At 38.5% G+C, this 22,607-nt stretch overlaps 1 protein-coding gene and 1 long non-coding RNA gene across 7 annotated transcripts in view; both read left to right on the forward strand.

Moving 5' to 3' along the window:
• The window catches only part of GK5 (glycerol kinase 5), a 75,748-nt gene that overhangs the window by 17,408 nt on the left and 35,733 nt on the right, over positions 1 to 22,607 (forward strand). For all 6 annotated transcript variants that reach the window (XM_081569570.1, XM_081569567.1, XM_081569571.1 and 3 more), the window contains 2 exons: positions 17,059 to 17,152; positions 20,637 to 20,768. In XM_081569570.1, the coding sequence (XP_081425696.1) occupies positions 17,059 to 17,152; positions 20,637 to 20,768 (226 nt within the window). The remainder of the gene's footprint in view (positions 1 to 17,058; positions 17,153 to 20,636; positions 20,769 to 22,607) is intronic.
• On the forward strand, positions 8,652 to 14,681 carry LOC145538122 (uncharacterized). Its single transcript, XR_014076648.1, has 2 exons — positions 8,652 to 9,039; positions 11,801 to 14,681. It is a non-coding gene; the product is annotated as an uncharacterized LOC145538122 (long non-coding RNA).

Below are 22,607 nucleotides of genomic sequence, written 5' to 3' on the forward strand. Positions count from 1 at the left end.
CTCTTTAGTTCTTCACTTTCTGCCATAAGGGTGGTGTCATCCGCATATCTGAGGTTATTGATATTTCTCCCGGCAATCTTGATTCCAGCTTGTGTTTCTTCCAGCCCAGCGTTTCTCATGATGTACTCTGTATAGAAGTTAAATAAGCAGGGTGACAATATACAGCCTTGATGTCTCCTTTTCCTATTTGGAACCAGTGTGTTGTTCCATGTCCAGTTCTAACTGTTGCTTCCTGACCTGCATACAGGTTTCTCAAGAGACAGGTCAGATGGCCTGGTATTCCCATCTCTTTCAGAATTGTCCACAGTTTATTGTGATCCACACAGTCAAAGGCTTTGGCATAGTCAATAAAGCAGAAATAGATGTTTTTCTGGAACTCTCTTGCTTTTTCGATGATCCAGCGGATATTGGCAATTTGATCTCTGGTTCCTCTGCCTTTTCTAAAACCAGCTTGAACATCTGGAAGTTCACGGTTCACGTATTGCTGTAGCCTGGCTTGGAGAATTTTGAGCATTACTTTACTAGCATGTGAGATGAGTGCAATTGTGCGGTAGTTTGAGCATTCTTTGGCATTGAGACCAAAAATAAAATGATGAACCAAGAGGTGTAGTTTTTGAAAAGATAAACAAAATTGATAAACTTTAGCCAGACTTATAAATCAAAAGAGTACTCGAGTGTAAAGAAAATAAGAAATGAGAAAGAAATTACAACTAATATCACAGAAATACAATCATAAGAGAATACAGCAAACAGTAATATGCCAACAAACTGGATAACCTAGAGTAAGTGAACAAATTCCTAGAAACACAGTTTTCCAAGACTACATCAGGAATAAATAGAAAATCTGAATAGATTGTTTATTAGTATTGAATCAGAAATCAAAGGACTCCCAACAAACAAAAGTCTGGGGGTAGATAACTTCATGGGGCAATTCTACCAAAATTTTAAGAAGAGTTAATATCTATAGCCTTCTCAAACAAACTGTTTCAAAAAATTAAAGAGGAGAGAACACTTCCCACCTCATTCTATGAGGCCAGCATTACCCTGATACCAAAATCAGATAAAGATACTATAAAAAAAATTACAGGTCAATATCTCTGATGAAATAGATGCAAGAATCCACACAAAATATGAGCAAACCAAAATCAGCAATATATATAAAAAAATCATACATCATGATCAAGTAGGATTTATTCCAGGAATGCAAAGGTGGTTTGATATCTGCAAATCAATTAACATGATTAACAAAATCAAGGATCAACATCACATGATCATCTCAATAGATTCAGAAAAAACATTTGGCAAACTCAATATGCATTCATGATAAAAACTCTGAACAAAGTTGGTATAGAAGGAACAAACATCAACATAATAAAGGCCATATGACAAATCAACACCTGGCATCATACTCAATGGTGAAAAGCTGAAAGTATGTCCTCTAAGATCAGGAATAGATGAGGATGCCCACTCTTGCCATTTCTATTTAATATAGTATTGGAAGTCCTAGCCACAGCAATCAGACAAGAAAAAGAAATAAAAGGCATTTAGATTGGAAGGACAGAAGTAAAACTACCACCGTTTGCAGATGATAAATACTATATAAAGGAAAATCTAGGACTCCACCAAAAAAACAAAAGACAAAAAACCTGTTTGAACTAATAAATGAATTCAGTCAAGTTTCAGAATACCAGATTAATGTACAGAAATTTGTTGGATTTCTATACACTAATAAGAAAAGAATTCAATTTATAATCAAATCAAAAAGAATAAAATATCTAGGAATAAATTTAATGAAGGAAGTGAAAGACCTGTACTCTGAAACCTATAAGACATTGGTGAAGGAAATTGAAGACAATATAAATAAATGGAAAAATATCTCATATTTGTGAGTTAGAAGAATTAATACTATTAAGATACCCATACTACCCAAAACAGTCTACAGATCTAATGCAGTCCCTATCAAAATACCTATGACATTTTTCACAGAACTAAAACAAATAATCCTAAAATTTGTATGAAACCAAAAAAGACCCTGAATAATAAAGCAGTCTTGAGCATAAAGAACAAAGTTTCAGGTCATGGTCTCTGACCTCAGACTATACTTACAAGGCTAAAGTAATCAAAGCAATGTGGTACTAGCACAAAAACAGACACATAGAATAAAGAGCCCAGAAATAAACCCATGCACACATGGTCAATTAATCTATGGTAAAGGAGGCAAAAATACATAGTTTTTCCAAAAAGACTCTTCAATAAGTGCTATTGGGAAAACTAGACAGATACATATAAAAGAGTGAAATTAGAACATTTTCTCATCCCATTACAAAAATTAACTCAAAATGAATTAAAGACCTAAATGAAAGGCCTAAAATCATAAAACTGGAAGAAAACATAGGCAGTTCACTCTTTGACACTGGTTAAGGCTTTGTTTCTTTGGTTCTGTTTCTTCAGGCAAGGAAAAAAGGAAAAATAAACAAATGGGAGCTAATCAAACTCAAAAGCTTTTGCATAGTGAAGGAAACCATCACGAAACAAGGAACCCACCAAAGTGGGAAAAGATAGTTGCAAATGATAGTCTGGTAAGGGTATAATATCCAAAATGTAAAAAGGACTCATACAACACAATATATTTGCTGGTGATTCAGACGGTAAAGAATCCGCCTGCAATGTGGGAGACCTGGGTTTGATCCCTGGCTTGGGAAGATCCCCTGGAGAAAGTAATGGCTACCCACTCCAGTATATTCTTACCTGGAGAATTCCATGGACTGTATAGTCCACGGGATTGCAAAGAGTCTGACACGACTGAGTAGCTTTCATTTTACTTCATACACCACAATATGAAAAAACTAACCAATCCAATTTAAAAATGGGCAGAAAATCTTAACAGACATTTTTCTAAAGAAGACATACAGATGGCCAACATACACATAAAAAGATGTTCAACATCACTTATCAGGAAAATGCAATTCAGAATCACAACAAGATGTCACTTCACACGTAATAGAATGACTGTTATCAAAAAGATAAAAAGTAAAATGTTGGCAATGATGTGGAGAAAAGGGAACCCTTGTGTACTGTTGGTGAGAATGTAAATTGGTGCAGCCACTATGGAAATCAGTAAGGAAGTTCTTTAAAAATTAAGAACTAAAAAAAAAAATTAAGAATTACCATATGATTCATCAGACTTCCCAGATAGTACAGTGGTAAAGAATCCGCCTGCCAAGCAGAGAGACGTGGGTTCAATCCCTGGGTTGGGAATATCCCCTGGAGAAGGAAATGGCAACCGCTTCCAATATATTCTTGCTTAGGATTTCCCATGGATGGAGAAGCCTGGTGGGCTACAGTCCATGGGGTCACAAAGAGTTGGACACAACTTAGCAATGGAACAACAACAACGACGAATATGATTCAGCAGTCCCACTTCCGAGTATTTATCTAATGAAAACACTAACTTGAAAAGATAGTCACCTCAGTGCTTATGACAGCATTATTTACAGTGGCCAAGACATGGAAGCACCCTAAATGTCTGTTAACAGATGTAAGGATAAATAAGTTATAATATATAAATCAGTTTTGAATGTTTATTAGAAGGACTAATTCCAAAGCTGAAGCGCCAGTACTTTGGCCACCTGATGTGAAATGCTGACTCATTGGAAAAGACTCTGACGCTAAGAAAGATTGAAGGCAAAAGGAGAAGGGGGCAGCAGAGGATGAGATGGCTAGATAATACTGACTCAATGAACATGAATTTGAGCAAACTCCAGGAGAGAGTGGAGGACAGAGGAGCCTGGCATGCTGCAGTCCATGGGATCGCAAAGAGGTGGACACAGCTGAGTGACTGAACAACAGCAAATATGCATAGAGAACTGTTCGTGTAAAATTATACAATATTACCTATTATGCTTGGTGAAATAAGTTAGAGAAAGACAAGTACTGTGTTTTCACTTACTATGCGGAACAAATGAATCAAATATGCAAACAAATGAACAAATATAACAAGACAGAAACAGGCTCACCAATACAGAGAATAAACTAGTGGTTACCAGAGAGGAGAGGTGTGAGGGTTCAGCCAAAAATAGGTGAAAGAGATTAAGAGTTACAAAATACCAGTTAAAAAATACCAAGTTACAAGGATGTTATGTGCAGCACAGGGTATATAGACCATATTTGATAATATCTTTCTATGGATTTTATTCTATAAAAATATTGAATTAATGTGTTATCCACCTGAAACTAATACTATATTGCAAGTCACATATGCTTCAGGAAAAAATTGTTAATTTTAAAAATTTTCCAGTATTACTGCTTTTGATCTTTGGGAGGACATGATAGAAATTATAGAGAATATAACAGAAGGAATGAGTTAGGTGGTGATGAGGGTGAGTGGAAGGAAACACGATAAAGTGTTTGATTTGGGATGTGAATTTCCCCCAGATATGTGGCTCATTTCCTCCAGATAGATACTCTTTCTTTCAGAGCATAATCTTTCAGGGCATATTACAGGCTGATGCCTGCATCTGCAGTTGCCCCATACCCTCTTCCTCACCCCGATTCTCCACCTAGTGTCTTGGATACAAGGTAGTACATTAGTCAGATGAAGGAGTAAGTGAATTAAAGTATTCTTTGGGGATCAGTGTTTCTAACCAGTGGCACTGTTGCCATTTTAGGCCAGATAATTCTTTGTTCTTGGGGGACATCCTGGGCATTGTAGGGTGTTTAGCAGCCTCCCTAGCCTCTACCCATTAGATGCCATTAGCACCCCGCTTCCTAAGTTTCACAACTAAAAATGTCTCCACACGTTACCAAATGTGCCTGGGAGACAGAGAACTCCCAGTTGAGAATCACTGATGTAAATGAAGTGTGAAGAATTATGTGTGTTCTCTGGTAGAGATTATATGGAGAGAAGAAAAGAAAGCTGAGGATTTGTACAATGAGTTTCTTCCCCCTTCCCAACCCTGCAGCTGATATTTTAATTTATTTTTGGACACACTGAACGGCATGCAGGATATTAGTTCTAGGACCAGGGATCAAACGCAGGCCCCCTGCAGTGGAAATGTGGAGTCTTAACCCCTGGAACACCAGGGAAGTCCCACCGACTCCCCAATTTAAAGGGAATCAGAATGTCAATGCTGGCAATTCAGGACCCAGGCAAACTGGCGAAGTAGATGGTGTGGAAGTGGGGGCAGGAGAGCGTTCCTAGGGATAGCTAATTGCAAGTGTCATGTTTAGTTGGTTTTGGAAATTGGGTTATTGGCCACAGAGATTGCTTTTATCAGAACCTGCAAAGCAAGGTCATTTGTGGCAGCAAGTTTACCCTAGTCGGAGGCGAAGATTTTATGCAGCAGTAGAACCATACTGCCTCAGTTTTAGGTGGAATAGAGTCAGATTCCAAGACAGTTCATTTCCCTTACTGGGGCTGCTGTTGTATTGTTTTCCTAAAGCAATTAATTGTAGATTTTCTTCTTTGCTGTCTTTTTGTGAGATGTCTGTATTCTTTCATGAGTTTTGAAAACTTCGTGGGAACTGAAACTCTGGGTATTTCCCCCCAAAACCCAGACACATAAGGCTTCCTGCATCTTTTATAATTCCTTAAAATAATGGGGTTTTATTCTGTTCCGTGGTTCTCATGAGCCATGGTGACGTATAATGCTGGCAGGTTCTACACCTCCCCAACAAACAGCTGAGATACAACATGGGAATGGGCCCAGCCCTGAGCCAACAGGAAGTACTTCTTCATTTTTGAGAGAAAAGGGAGGTGGGTTTGACCCTGTGGAACCACTTGTTGTTCATTCCAGTCACAACCAGCACCTCCCCTTCACAGCTCATTGTTTTTCCCTCCTGTATCCATAGTGCATTCTGTTGTCGTGGCCATAGAAACGTCATTTTCCTTAGAATTGATGTTAGGAAGTCTAAAACTTTGAACGTTCTTTTTATTTTTTCCTCCTCATTTTCCCCCCCTTCAGATGCCAGGAAACTCGTGACTTTTTTTTTTTTCCAGTCCTGTTTTCTTCATATGCTTCAGGTTAAACATTTTTTCAATATATTTGATCAGTGTTTGTGGTTAGCCTGTTTTCTAAAACAACTGTAAATATCTCGTCCATTTTGATTGTTCTAAAAAAAAATCCTGAGTTGTTTTCTTTCTTCTGTCACTGTGTCTCTCAGGGAAGCTCCTACCAACTAACCTCGGACCAGGGTGTGTGCCAATTAGTAATATAAACCATGAGTCATTGCGTCGCAGTTCACTCAGTAACTGGCTCGTTCAAAGTAAAGCATTGTGCTGACTACTGAATTGAATATAAAGATGAATCAAAACAGCAGCACTCTAGGAATTTATACTCTGGTGATACAAGTATTGAAATTGCTCTGTGTTCCTCCAGAACCACATACATCTTTTATTGTGGCACTTGCTACTTAAGTTAATGGTTCTCACTAATTATTTATGATACAAAATATATTTAGAGCCACAGAATGGTATACTGTGTTAGAGAGGTCTTGGGCAATTCGTTTACAATATTGCCTATTCTGCTTTCCCTCCATTTCTCCACAGACAGAGTGAAAGCAAACCTAAGTCACTGCTAAGTGAATGTTGAAACATGAGTTATTACTACATGTGCTACAACTGCATCAGCCTGCTGACCTTTCTTGAATACTTCCTAGTTGCAGGGTTTGCACCTGCTCCTCCCCCTGCCTGCAGCTATCTTACCCAAGAAATTACCTTTCTTTTCACTTGGATCTCACTTCAAAGTGCATTTCTAAGGAACCTTCCCTGACTGTTTTATTAGGTTGGTGCAAATGTAATTATGGTTTCAGACTGTGAATTTTAAATCATTATAACTAAGCTTAAACACATTAATCAAAATAGGAATCATTTTAGTCAACACTTATTTGCCAATGAGAAGTAAGTTTGTTTATTCCTGTACCATAAAAAACTGTGCTTTGGGATTCGACGAACTCTTGGAAAGCATTTTCTGCATCCTGCTGGTCGTGGAAGTGTTTTTTCTGCAAAAAGTTGTCGAGGTGCTTAAAGAAGTGGTAGTCAGTTGGCAAGAGATCAGGTGAATATGAAGGATGAATATTCAGATGAATATGAAGCCCAGTTTGTTCAACTTTTGAAGTGTTGGTTGTACAGTGTACCACGGGGCATTGTCGTGGAGAAGAATCGGTCCTTTCTGTTGACCAATCCTGGCTGTAGGCGTTGTAGTTTTTGGTGCATCTCATTGATTTGCTGAACATACTCCGCAGATGTAATGGTTTCTCCAGGATTCGGAAAGCTGTAGTGGTTCAGACAGGCAGAAGACCACCAAACAGTGACCGTGACCTTTGTTTGGTGCAAGTTTGATTTGGCCATGGGAAGTTCTTTGGAGCTTCTCAGTCCGGCCACTGAGCTGATCATAGCCAGTTGACATATACAATCCCCTGTTCATCACATGTCACAATCCGATAGAGAAATAGTTTGTTGTTGTTGAGTAGAATAAGAAAAGATGACACTTCAAAAGGATGATTTTTTTTTGTTCAGTCAGCTCACAAAGCACCCACTTACTGAGCATTTTCACCTTTCAAGTTTGTTTCAAATGCTGAACAACCTTAGAAAGGTCGACATTGAGTTCTTTGGCAGCTTCTCATGTAGTTGTACAAGGACCAGCTTCGAAGATTGCTCTCAATTTGTCTGTTGGCAGCTTCCAGTGACCAGCCTCTATGCTCTGCATCTTCAAGGCTCTCGTCTCCTTTGCAAAACTTCCTGCACCACCGCTGCACTGTACATTTTTTAGCAGTTTCTGGGCCAAATGCTTTGTTGATGTTGTGAGTTGTCTCCACTGCTTTATGAACCATTTTGAACTCAAGAAAATCTCTAGAATTTCCTTTTTGTCTAACAGCATTTCACTAGTCTAAAATAAATATAAAATAAACAGAAACTGATAAGTCATTAGCCAAAAAAAAATAAGTGAGAAATGCACATAAAAAAATGATATATAATATAACCACATTTATGTAGAATGTATTCCAATATCAAATGGCAAAAACTGCAGTTAACTTTTGCACCAACCTAATGCTATGCTATGCTATGCTATGCTATGCTAAGTCGCTTCAGTCGTGTCCGACTCTGTGCGACCCCATAGACGGCAGCTCACCAGGCTCCGCCATCCCTAGGATTCTCCAGGCAAGAATACTGGAGTGGGTTGCCATTTCTTTCTCCAGTGTATGAAAGGGAAAAGTGAAAGTGAAGTTGCTCAGTCGTGTCCGACTCTTAGCGACCCCTTGGACTGTAGCCTACCAGGCTCCTCCGTCCATGGAATTTTCCAGGCAAGAGTACTGGAGTGGGGTGCCATTGCCTACTTTAATGCCTCCCTATAACTTGACCATTTTATTTTCTTCATATTTTTCATCACTAAAAAATTTTCATATCTAAAATCACTTCATATCTAAAAACTTTATTTACTTATTTACATTTTAAAATTACATCTCTCTCATAGAAGGAGTTCCATGAATGTTGGGACTTTTGTCTGTCATGTCCTGCCTGGGTCCCTCACACCTAGAACAATACCTGGCATATGTAGTCACTCAGGGCTTTAACTGAGATGAACCTGGAAAGGAAAGCAAGGCTCTGGACCAGAGAAGGCCATTGGCTGTGGTAAAGAGTTTGCCCCTTATAAGCAGTGGGAAGCTATCAAAAGCTGTTAGGCCGGAGAGTAATGTTACCAATTTTATATTTTGAAAGAATGTTCTTTTTTTAACTTTTTTTTTTTTTTTCACTTTTTGGCCATACTATGCAGCTTATAGGTTCCTACTTCCCTGTCCAGGGATCAAACCCATGCTCTTGGCTGTGAAAATGCAGTGTCCTAACTACTGGACTGCCAGGGAATTTCCTAGAAAGAATACATTTTTTTTTTTAATTGCAGGATAATTGCTTAACAATGTTGTGTTGGTTTCTGCCGTATAAAAATGAGAATCAGCCATAGTGTGTGTGTGTGTGTGTGTGTATGTTTATCCCCTGTGTCTTGAGTGTGCCTCCCACCCCTCTTGGTTGTCACAGAGCACCAGGTTGAGCTCCTTGTGTTATATAGCAACTTCCCAGTAACTATCTGTTTTACACATGATAATGTATATATTTCAATGCCACTCTCTCAAGTAGCAAGAACAGTGGATTTGAGGTCAGTAAGGCTGAGACTAAGAAGTCTCTTTGAAGGCTATTGCTTATTCAGGTCTTTGATCTCATATCAAAAAGTCACCTCACCCCCAATTACTCTGTTCCTTTACCATGCCAGTGTTTTCCAAGCGGATTCATTGTATGAACTTGTGTGTTTTATTTATTAACTCATTTGTTTTTCATAACTACATATGCCCCACTAGAATGTAAGCTCCCAGGATTTAAGGGATCTCTTTGAGGACTTAGGATGAACCTTCCCTGCCCAAGTTTTTGGCTATAGCAGCGGAAAGACACTGTTAGCTCAGGTGTGACACACCGGAGGGAGAGGAACAGCAGGTTTGGTTAGCCGTGTTGCATTTGAGATGGCATGAGCAATTTTTGTTTTGTTTTGTTTTAGTTGCACTGCGAGACATGTAGAACTTCCCTGACCAGGGATTGAACCTGTGCCCCCTGCATTGGAAGCATGGAGTCTTAACCACTGAACCACCAGGGAAGTCCAGTCTTGGGAGATAGGAGGAAAGCAGTTATTTCTTTGTGAGGGAATAGAACTTAAGTGAGAGACTGGCCCTAGAGATGAGGATTGGGAGAGTCCATGAGTGTGGGTCAGATTTCCGAGAGAGCAGCTAGTTAAAAAGAGAAAGAGACTACAGATGCAGCCCTCAGCAAACACCAGCGTGTACTTGGCAGTCAATGGAAGAAAAATCTGCAGAGAAAACTCAAGAGACATGCTTAGAAAGGCAGGAGGAGAAACAGTACAGTGGTACCATGGAAACTTAGGAAAGTGACTGTTCTAGGAAGGAGGAAGTGATCACCTGAAGCCAGTATTGCAGAAAGGTTAAGTCAGATGATGGAAAAGGATCCTGTAAATCTGGGAATTAGAAATACATTAGGGGGAATTTCCTGGAGGTCCAGTGATTAGGACTCAGCACTTTCACTGCCAAGGGTGTGGGTTTAATCCCTGGTTGGGGAACTAAGATCCCACAAGCCACGCTGCCAAAAAAATAGAAAGGAATATATTGGTGGCCATGGTGAATATAATTTTCATGAATGATTGGGAATCTAAACCACATTCGAATTGCCTGTAGTTGAGATAGTGGGAGGTGATGAGGAAACACCGAGAGGGTTTAGCTGGGTGGAGAGGCATCCTGCATCAGGAATTTTGGTTTTGGTCAAAGATGGGGAGATTTAAGCATATTGAGAGAAGACAGCTGAAGGAATGTTTGTGAAATGAAGTAGTAGAAGAGAGGAAGACATGGATACTGAGAGTCCAGACGGAGGTGCCAGCCTTAGACTTGGAGAAAGAAAGCTTCTCCTCTGGACCAAGAGAGAGACCCACGATGGCTGAAGGTGTAGCTGGTGGAGGAGTGGGGAGTGGAGGAAGGTCATTCCCTGTGTCCTGACTTCCTTTGAGAAACAAGAAGCCAGTGGTGGCCTAGGTCTGGAGAAATCTGGTGAACATTTAGATGGGCCCTTGATGGGGAATGGAGAGGAAACTGATTAGGGTTAGGAGAAAGACTTGCATCAGTTTTAGTGACTCTGAGGGAGGAGATGAGCTTATATCTCATAAGTAGGGTCTGGTACCAATTAACAAGGCTATGTGACTTTCTTCCAGCTTCTCTCAGTGGTTCTGACGTTGAAAGTGAACCCAGAAGAAAGAGTGATTCCAAGTTAGGTATTGAAAAGGTAGATATGTAACTTGGAAGTCCAGGGGCAGAGAGTGACATCACCACAATAGTGGAGTGGGAAGCTGTAGAGATTGGTCACTCCACCACAGCAACTGCTTATTGGGAAAGATTAGAACAAGCTCTTTCAGAACTCTGGAACCTGACCCGTCCCAATATTAACTCGCGGACTGCTGGATGAAGGTAGAAACCCCTATCCTTGGGGAAGAGAGGGCATGTGCCACCAGCTCCATTCTTCAGCCCTACTGCATATGTGGGGAAGGCAGCCCACCTTCCAGGACTGAGGGGTGGTGCCAGGGCAGGTCATGGGACTCTTGTCCCACAAAGATTTGGGGCTCCTAGTGGCTCTAGTGGTAAAGAACCTGCCTGCCAATGCAGGAGACATAAGAGACACAGGTTCGATCCCTGGGTCAGGAAGATCCCCTGGAGGAGGGCTTGGCAACCCACCCCAGTATTCTTGCCTGGAAAATCCCATGGACAGAGGAGCCTGTTGGGCTACAGTCTGTAGGGTCACAAAGAGTCGAACATGACTGGAGAGACTTAGCATGCACACATGCAGAACCTATTGAACAGAGTGAAGTAAGTCAGAAAGAGAAAAGCAAATATCATATATTAATGCCTACATATGGAATCTGGAAAAATGGTACTGATGGACCTATTTGCAGGGCAAGAATAGAGACGCAGATGTAGAGAACAGACATGTGGACACAGCGGGGGAAGGAGAAGGTGGGACAAATTGAGAGAGTAGCATTGGCGTATGTGTATACTACTGCTGCTGCTGCTACAACTGCTAAGTCGCTTCAGTCGTGTCTGACTATGTGCGACCCTATAGACGGCAGCCCATCAGGCTCCTCTGTCCCAGGGATTCTCCAGGCAAGAATACTGGAGTGGGTTGTCATTTCCTTCTCCAATATGTATACTGCCATGTGTAAAATATCTAGTGGGAAGCTGCTGTATAGCACAAGGAGCTCAGATCGGTGCTCTGTCACAACCTAGAGGGGTGGGATGGGGGGCTAGATGGGAGGGAGGCTCAAGAGATAGGAGATACATGTATACTTACGGTTCATTCACGTTGCTGTACAGCAGAAACCAACACAACGTTGTAAAGCAATTATCCTCCAATTAAAACTGAACTTAAAAAAATTGGGCCTGTATACTCTGGTGGATTTTGCAATGCCCTGCAGGATTGGCACAGATGCTTACCTAGGCTCTGGCCCTCTCAGCTACAGTGGCTTCCTTTGGCACATCTCTTGGAAGATTTAAAGGACCAGTACTTTTTTTGGGATTTGGGGGCCGCACATTTTAGAAAATGTGTGTCAGATCACTAGCTGATCACATAGGAAAGAAAACAGAAGCTTCAAAAACATCAGTGACCACACATAACAAGGAATACACAGGTTGCAAAACCAGTTTTAAAAAGTCACAAACTGATAGCTGCAGCTCTCAGTAAGGAAGAATTGGCAATAACTGAGGAGTGGGAAAAACAGATTTCTAGAGCTACCACGTTTATTTTCAAAAGAATGGAAATTTAAAGTATCTCACCGAGGGACCTCCCTGGTGCTCTGGTAGTTAAGAATCCACCTGCCAATGCAGGGGACGTGGATCCTATCTCTGGTCGGAGAATTAAGATCCCACATGCCTCGGGGCAACTAAGCCTGAGTGCCACAACTACTGAGGCCACGTGCAGCAAGGAAAGATCTTCATGATGCAGTGAAGACCCCGCATGCTGCAGCTAAGACCAACACAGCCAAATAAATACAGACATAAATAAATAAACTTTATAAAAAGAGAAGAATCTCACTGACCTGAGTTAAAAACTAGTTGATGTAAGGAATGTTTGATAGATTTACCTTCTACAAACTGAAATTATATATGAAGGTATAAAATTACACATTACAAACAGTATAAAACCATACAGTTCAGAATTCATGCCTTTTCTTAAAACCACTTTCACCTCCCTTAATTGCCCTGCCTTTCCTGTAAACAGCCCCTCTGTATTCAGCCTCACAAGTTATTAAAGCAAGATGTGTTTTTATATATTAAACTAGCAAAAAACAATCAGTGTAGGTGAGACTATGGCAAATTTGTTTCACTCACGCATTGCTGTCATATTCGATAATATATTCATGCTTGCTTCATATCAAATTAACACCTGCAAACACTTATCAAGGAAAACTGATGTTCTACACTCCTCCATGCACCACCTGGTGGGGGACACCCTAACTGAGAAGGCATTTGAGTGTGTGGCATCAAAAGTTATTAGAACAGTCACTATGCAGTACTGATTAAAAGATCAAATATAGCAAGTTTTGCCACATTTAAGGAGCTGGAAAATTGTCTTACTCTTTGATTCAGTAATCTTACACTTAAAAGTGGGGGAGATTTGGGGGAATAGCCCAATAAAAGCAACAGTAGTGCCTTGGCAGTCACTTTTGGAAATAGGGTCATTGCAAATGTAGTTATTTAATTAGGATGAGGTCATAATGCGATAGGGTGAACTCGTCATCAAATATGACTGGTTTCCTCATGAGAAGACAGACACAGGGACACCACCATGTGAAGAAGGAGGGTACGAGTGATGTGTCTGTAAGCCAGGGGATGCCAGAGATTGCTGCAAACCCCTAGATCCCTGGGTTGGGAAGGTCCCCTGGAGAAGGGAATGGCTACCCACTCCAGTATCCTGGCCTGGAAAATTCCATGGACAGAGGATCCTGGTGGACTACAGTCCATGGGGTCAGAAAGAGTCGACCATGACTGAGTGACTAATACACACTACCAGAAACTACGGATAGATTAGGGCAGATTTTCTTATGGGTTCCAGAGGGAGCATGGCCCTACCAACACCATAATTTTGGACTTCTAGCCTCCAGAACTGGGAGACAATAAATTGCCATTGTTTTAGCCACCCAATTTGTGATACTTTGTTATGGCAATCCATAGAAACTAGGGAGCCATGAGCAGGCAATGGGGAAAGAAGAGTCTTTTCAACAAAGGATACTGAGAAAACTGGACATCCACATGCAAAAAGAGTGAAGTGAGACCCTTACTATATACCAAATATAAAAATTAAGTCAAGGGACTTCCCTGGTGGTCCTGTGGTTGGGACTTTGCACTCTCACTGCACAAATTCAGTCTCTGGTTGGGAACTAGAATCCCGCATGCCATGCAGCCAAAAAAATTTTAAAAGATAAAAATTCATTAAAGAAAAGGTAACCAAAAATGGATCAACGAATAAATTTAAAGTACAAATCTATAAAACTCTTACAAGAAAATGGAGAGGAAATCTTCATCACTGTGGATTTATTATAATTTCTTAAATGACATCAAAAGCACAGCTAACAAATGAAAAAAATAGATAAGTTGAACTTCATGAAAATTAAAAACTTTTGTGCATCAAAGAATGCTATTGAGATGTTTTTATCTATTTATGATGAGTAATTTTTTAAAATTTTCTTAACTATTAGAATTATCCAAAATAGAAACTGAGAATTACCCTAATTTAATCCAGAATAATAACAAATAAAGTTGTGTTGAAATTATTTGGCATAATGTATAATTTGAAATTTAAAAATATGTCTGAAAAAGTTTATAGCCATTGATATCTTAAATTTGCAGTTAGATTTCTGAAAACTGACTGAAGCATATAATATGGACGGTGTGTGTTTTGCTGTGTTTGGCTTCTAATTTCATTTAAGATTGACAACTAAAACAAATGGAGAATCACTTTTCTGATTGGTAGTAGTAATAATGGTGACCATTTGGATCATTTAAGGAAAAAGAAGTACTCTGTTCATGATGTAGGTGAATGCTGTGATCCCATTAATAAAAGTGAAAACCAGAAAGAAAAAAAAAAAGGACACTTTGAGTGAAAACTCACAAAATGGTAGCAAATATTGCAAATTGTACATTTGACAAAGGATTAATATTCAGAATATATAAATAACTCCTATAGCTCAACCACACCACCAAAACCTAGACCTAGTTATGAATTTCTGAATGGTCAAAGGCTTGAATAATATTCAAATGGTCAATAAGCACATGAAAAATTCTTGTTGGGGAAATGCAAATCAAAACCACAATGAGGTACCACTTCACACCCCCCAGGATGGCTATCAGTTTTTAAATGTAAAATAACAAGTGTTGGTAAGGATATGGAAAAATTGGAACTCTTATATACTGGTTGTTGAAATGTCAAATGGTGCAGCCACTGTGGAAAACTGTCTGGCAGTTCCTCAGAAACTAAACATAGAATTACCATGTGACCCAGCAATTCTAATCCTCAATATATACACAAAGGAATTGAAAACAGGGACTCAAACAGATACTTTACAGCAGTGTTTATAGCAGCATTATTCACAGTAGCAAGAAGGTGGAAACAGCCCAAGTGTTTGGAGATAGTGGCTATGTTAACACAACATTAATGCCACTGTATTGTGCACTTAAAAATGGTTAAAATGGTAAACTTTATGTTATGTATATTTTACCACAATTAAAAAAAGAATTGATAGATAGCATGTGAAATGATTTGTTGTTGTTCAGCTGCTAAGTCGTGTCCGACTCTTTTCTGTCCAACTTTTTGTGACCCTATGGACTGTAGCCACCAGGCTCCTCTGTCCATGGAGTTTTCCAGGAAAGAATACTGGAGTGGGTTGCCATTTCCTCCTCTAGGGATCTTCCCGACCCAGGGATCGAACCGCATCTCCTGTGTCTCCTGCATTGGCAGGTGGCTTCTTCACCACTGAGCCACCTGGGAAGCCCCCACTAAAGTGGAAGAACATGTAAATAAGCCTAGTAGGAAAGTAAACCTAGGTGGGGTTCTCAGGAAGAAAAGGGAATGTTTGAGGGATTAAAGGAAGGGAAGGTATTTAGGGAGTAAGATTGAGAGAACTGAAATAATATTGGGTTGGCCAAAAAGTTCATTCAGGCTATTCCATAAGATGGTACAGAAAAACCCAAACAAACATTTTGGCCAATCCAGTAGCAAGACGTGCCTACTGATATATTACACAGTTAAGTTTTGGGGGTTTTTTTGATTAATTTGTCTTATTTATTTATTTTTTAACAAGTTGGAATTGCAATGTATGTAAAGTTTTTAATCCTGAGTTTTTTCCTTTAATATTATACTGTGAGAATTTTCCTCTCATTAAGCTATTTTGTATTTTCAGTTGAAGTATACTTGATTTACAGTGTTTCAGGTTTACAAGAAAGTGATAGAATACCAGTGGTAGAATGTTTCAAGGTGGTAAAGTTGAGGATGTGGCCCTGGGTGAGGACTGCTGAAGAAGCGTTGGAAATGACAGGCTTGGGAACCGAACGTGGTCTGGTGGCCCAGACGGTAGAGAGTTTGCCTGCAGTGTGGGAGACCTGGGTTCAGTCCCTGGGTCGGGAAGATCCCCTGGAGAAGCAAATGGGAACCCACTCCAGTATTCTTGCCTGGAGAATTCCGTGGACAGAGGAGCCTGTTGGGCTACAGTCCATGGGGTCGCAAAGAGTTGGACACGACTGAGGGACTAATACTTTCACTTTTCACTTTCACAGTGATGCAGGGGTAATGTTTCCTCCTGGAGGAAAGACAGCAGGCCAGCCAGGGCTGGATGCTGGAGCTGAGTGGATGACAGTGATTGATTTGCAGGAGCCTCAAAGGAAAAAGTATTTATTTCTACTACATTTCTTAGGGCTATTCTTTTATTGTAGTGTTGACACAGTTTGTTGGATTTATTTTTTATTTTTTGGACACATTTTGGGAAGCCTGGTAGGTTGCCAGTGGCTAAGCAGTCCTAAAGTTGAGAAGCATAAAATAGGATGAGGCTACATTTCAGCACTCCTGTAGGTGCAGTTTTTATCTGATTGTGTATGTCAGGATAAGTACAATGAAAGGAAAAAGCATTGGCTTCTTTGTCTTACTTTTAAAGTTGTATCAGCATCTTCAAAGATGTTTCCGTCAGTTTTGCTTTGTTTATGGAAGTGCCCACATCATCATGCTTCAGAAAGGATAGTTTTTTGGATAGAATCTGATTGAAAAATTTTTGCTATATATCACATAATTGTTACAAAGTGTGCTCAAGTTGTCAAATCAAAAAGAAGAGCCATTCAGAGAGCCCCACCTAATTAAATCATATGTTGAAATTACAGTTTGGCCTCTAAATTTGTTTTCTCTTGTGGCAGCAAATCTTTTATATAATGTAGTCACTGATTTATAATGTGTCAAAATGCTGTTTCCATCTTTCTTAGGAAAACGGGAAAGCATTTCCACAACTTCATTAGTTGGCAAGACCTAAGAGCCATTGAACTTGTAAAATCTTGGAATAGTTCTCTTTTAATGAAGGTAATATTTTTCTTATGTTCTGTGATTTGGATGTTACTATTTTTCCTGTATATATTCTTTAGCTGTGTGCTGAATTATATAATCTACTGATGATGTTTTAGGACATTAAGAAGAGAATACAAACATGCACACTCCCCATACTAGTGAAATTTAATAGGAGTCACCCAGAAGTATGTGTGGTGGGTTGAAGTGCTTAACAGCTGATCTTCATGAAGTCCTGAGGAGGTCTGGGGTGGGCCAGAGGTTCACAAGTTATTGAGAATTCATTTTTATTCCTGGAGAAATAGAAAAAATACAGACTATATCCAGAATAGGTACAGACCATGTCCAGATTTTATTGTCTGGACATAGTTATAAAAGTGGAGAATGGATATTGAGGTAGATAACTAGCTGACTGCCTGACTGCCACAATCTTTCAGCATGATGTCTGGCACGTGGTAAGGCAGTGACAACACTGGTAACAACAGTGGCAGCAGTTGTGATGTATCACTCAGAAGTGTGAGATTACTGAGTCAAAGAGGAAGGCAGTTTTCCAGCTCCTTAAATGTGGTGATACCTGCAATATTTGGTCTTATAGTCAAGATCAAATATTATTATGTTATACCAAATATTAATTATAAGACTAACTATGCAATATTGATTATTTTAATGCTTCTAATACCACACAGTTAAATGATTTCTCAGCTAGGCCGCACCTACCAGGTGATGTATAGGGGAGTGTCTGGAACATCTAGTTTCCTTGATAAGTGTTTGAAGACATTAATTTTATATGAAAAGCAAGTCCAAATATTGGGTTGGCCAAAAAGTTTGTTTGGCTTTTTCATAACATCATGCGGGAAAACCAAACCAACTTTTTGGCCAACCCAACATATTGTAACTATGACAGTAATATATATGAAGCATATCTGCTGTAATCTCACCCACACTGATTTTTTTTTGTTAGTTTAATATATAAAAATGTATTTCCCCTTAATAGCTTGTAAAGCTGAATATTAGAGATGATGTTTGCAGAAAGACAGAGCGAGGGTGTTGAAAGTGGTTTTAAGGAAATCTTGTGAACTTTGGTATAATTTAAAATTGTACTGTTTATAATGTGCAGTGTTATACTTTAATATATAATTTTAGTTTTTAATCAGTCAATTCATTAGACATTCCTTAAGTTGGTCACTGAAGTGTTTAAAATGTTTATGCCTTTGAAAATAAATTATGAAAACATTTATTTCTGTAGAATAAGCCCCAAACCTCAACTCGTGACATAAAACTGGCATCAAGCACAAAACTGAACTTTTAAAGGACTTTGGCTACTTGATACCGAACATGTCTATGACATAACTTTGGGCCTCTCCTAGCAGAGAAATGCATACAAACAGATTCTTAAGAGTTTAGCACACAAAATTGCAGAGCCTGTCCTGCTGAAGGAACCCTACCCTGTAATTGTCCTTTTCCAAATGCTTGTGGTGACAACAATGATGGAGGTTCTTGGAAATGTTTAGGGAGAATGTGCCAGAGCTTGCACCAAGGTCGTGAGTTTAGCCACCACTGCCCCCAGGCAAAGGGATGAAGTAACTGAGGCATGGTGGCCATCTCCTAGCACCATGTTTCCTCCAGGCACCCATGCTTCTTCTCACATTGTCCAGATTCTTGCCTAATGGCTGCTAAGGCTTTTCTTTGCTTTTACCATGAAATCCCTTCTCCAGGAGATCGTCCCAATCCAAGAACTGAACCAGGGTCTCCTGAATTGCAGGCAGATTCTTTACCAACTGAGCTGTCAGGGAAGCCTGATGATTTTTACACAGGATGCATTTTTAATCATCAGGGATTTTTTTTTTTTTGTCATTTTAACCATGAATTATATCTTAGCATTACGTCATAATGTAACTTACAGCATTTTTTCTTTTTTAGTAGTACATTAAATAGGGGTTCATTTTAGGACCATTGTATTCTTGGGTGATCTCATTTATTGATTTGATTACTTATTTACCTGTCTCTTCCTGCTAGAATGTAAATTTCAGGAAGATGGGGATTCTGCCTGTTATTTGCTCTATTTTCTCAGGGCCTTAGCACCGTTCTTGGGACTTGGAAGACACTCAATAAATAGTTGTTAAGTATATGAACAAAAGTGTTCATTGTTTGTATGTTGATTAAAAGTGCAGGTGTTAGAAGGCTTAATATTTTTTGTGTGCCCCATCTACATTTTAACAGAAGATTCCTGAAGGATCCCAAATCTAAGCTTTTATAGAGAAAAATCTAGCGGCTTGTGGAGGAAAAACTTACTTCAGTTTGAAGCATTTCTTAACATATAACATATCAGAAAGAGGATTATTAAATACTTTTTAAAAAGTCTTATATTTAATAAGTAATGTAAAGTGCAGAAGGTCGGAGTGCAGAAGGTCAGAGTACTGAACAGGGTGAAAAGGAGGGTACAACTTCTAGTTATAAGATGAATAAGGTCTGTGAATCTAACGTGTAATGTGATGACTATAGTTGATAATTCTATATTGTATAACTGAAATTTGCTGAGAGAGTAGAACTTAAATGCTCGCACCAAAAAGAAAGAAAAGGTGAAAAAAATTGAAGTCTATTGTTCAAAAAAAAAAATGAAGAACAAAACTCTAATGAGAGAACTGAGTCTACACGTTTATTGATTGATGCCTTATGCTAAAAATGAAAGAAAAATAAATTTGTATTTCTATTTTAAATAAACGAAAATCTTTCCATTTCTTTTGGGGAGGAGTAGGAATAACAAAGGAAAACATGCAAGTAGATAAATTCTCTATAATTGAATTTTTTTGTAAAACATCAGTTTCAGAAGTTGAAATTGTCCATCTGCATCCTTGTCATTAGGTAGCAGGATACGTGTTGATTTTGTTGTTTTAGGGGTTTCTTTTAGTATGTCTTACAAACCTTAAAACTCAATGCTAGTTTTTTGTATAAGGCTTTTTTTTTTCCCAATTAAAGATTTGCATACTAAGAAGTAAACTTAAAACTGTATATTTCATCTTCAATATAATCATTAGATAAATGATTAATCATTAGATAAATATAAATAGCATTAAATAAAATAATTCATCCCACATTTTGAACACTTAATGCGTAGGGAAACTTCCCTTCTGGGTTAATACTAAGTTGATTAAAAATATATTTCTAATAGAAAAATAGCCTTCTCCCTTGACTCTCTTTCTTTACTTCCATAGCTAAAAATAGATAAAGAGGTAAAAAATAGTTATTTTTAAAAGGTTTTTGTAAGTACTTGAGCCTCTAGTGTTCTAAAGAAATTCATAGTAGGTGTGTCACGTTTCATATTTTAGATTGCAAATTGTCCTTTTGGGGTGCTTTGTTTGATTTCCTTATGTGCTGAGGACACTATATAAGGAGTTAAAGAAGTTGTTTGCTGTTGAGTTTGTTTGCGTGTGTATAGAATTGATATAGAAACATCAAATGCCATTAAACACATTTTCCTAAAATATCTTTTTTTAAAAAATAGCTCATACACAGTTCCTGCCGAGTACTGCACTTTTTCACTAGAAGTAAACGATTTCTAGCAGCCAGTTTGTTCACTTTCACAACTCAGCATGTTTCTTTGAGATTGGCCTGGATTTTGCAGAACATGACTGAGGTAAGGAAAGATTGTGTGTGTGTGTGTGAGGGATGAAAAAAATTGAAGGAATAAGGATGTTAATTTGATTATTTGAGGGAAAATTGTGTCGACCACATTGGGATGGAAGACAAGAAATCTTTACTCAGTATTTCTTTAAGCCGTTTATATGATATCATGTCACATATAGAAAAGTAACTGAACCAAAATGTACCTACTACTCAGTGATATTTTGTGGAGCAAACATCTATTTAACACTACTTGAATCAAGAAGTAGAACACTGTGGCACTGTGTGTTACATTTTCTTTCCATTTTTGTAATTTACATGTTTATTCCTCGACACTACACGTTAGCTTTCTTTGCTGGAATATTTTTGAACTTTGTAAATGGAATCATACAGTGTTTATTCTTTTGTGTCTGACTCCTTTTGCTTAGCATTATATTTTTGAAATATACCCACATTGTGTGTGAATTAATTTTGTTATATTTTCATTGCTATTTAGTGTTCAGCATACGGTTTTACCATGGTGTGTGTATCCATTCTGTTCATATACATTTGCATTATTTCCAGTCTGGGGCCATTATGAATAATGCTGTGTATTTCTATTGCTGTAAATGTATTTCTGTTGTATCTATAGATGGGAATGGAATTTTTTAGGGCAGAAAGGTGTATATATATTTTCACCTTTAGTGGATAATATCAAACATTTTCCCACAGTTTTTGTCAGTTTACACACCCCTCAGCAGTGAATGAGAGAGCTTATAATTTCATTTACCATCATAATTGATATCATCAGTCTTTAATTTTAGCCATTTTCGTGGGTAGGTGGTGATATTTCATTGTGGTTTTAGACTAGATTAAAAAAATGAAATCAAACCGTGTGCTATCTTATAGAAGACACACTTTAGACCAAAAAAACAGATCAGTTAAGATTAAATGGAGAGTTCCCTTGTGGTCTAGAGGGAGTTAGAGTTCTGGGCTTTCACTTCTGGGGCCCAGGTTCACTCCCTGATCAGCATGCCCCTCCCAAGAAAAGAGAATGCAAAAGGCTAGTAAATGAGTCAAAATGACACTTAAATAAAAGAGTAAATGGGTAGAACCTACTATACAGAACAGACTCGCAGACATACAGAGGACAGAATTGTGATTGCCAAGGGGGAGAGGGAGTTGTTGAGGGGAGGAGTGAGAGTCTGAGGTCAGCGGATGCGAATTAGAATATATAGGATGACAAGGACCTACTCTGTAGCACACAGAGCTACAATCAATATTCTGTGATAAACTGTAATGGAAAAAATATGAAAAAGAATATATATACATATATATAATTGAATCATTCTGCTATGTAGCAGAAATTTATACAACAATGTGAATCAGCTATACCTCAGTGAAATATTTTTTTTAAAAAGTCAATGGATAGAAAAGATGTCCATGCAAACAGCAACCATAAGCTAAGTGACTATGCTAATATTAGATAAAACAGACTTTAAAAACAAACAAAAGTTTTACTAAAGATAAAGAAGAGCATTTTATAATAATAAGTCAATCCATCAGAAATACACAACAATTACAAACTTGTATGCACCTAATAACAGTGTTCTAAAATACAGGAAACAAAAAGTGGCAGAACCAAAAGTGAAAATAAACAATTCATCAGTGGTAGTTGGAGATGTCAGTGCCCCACTTCAATAATCAGTAGAACAGCTGGAGAGAAGATCAATAATGAAACAGAAAACTTGAACAATAGCATAAACTAACTAGACCTAATAGACTTTTATAGAAAACTAGTAACAACAGGATATACATTCTTCTTAAGTGTGTATGGAAGCTTCTCCAGGATAGACTATATTCTACACCGTAT

The sequence above is a fragment of the Giraffa tippelskirchi genome, chromosome 2 (assembly GCF_054371585.1).
Source record: "Giraffa tippelskirchi isolate mGirTip1 chromosome 2, T2T-mGirTip1v1.2.pri, whole genome shotgun sequence".
Classification (NCBI taxonomy): domain Eukaryota; kingdom Metazoa; phylum Chordata; class Mammalia; order Artiodactyla; family Giraffidae; genus Giraffa; species Giraffa tippelskirchi.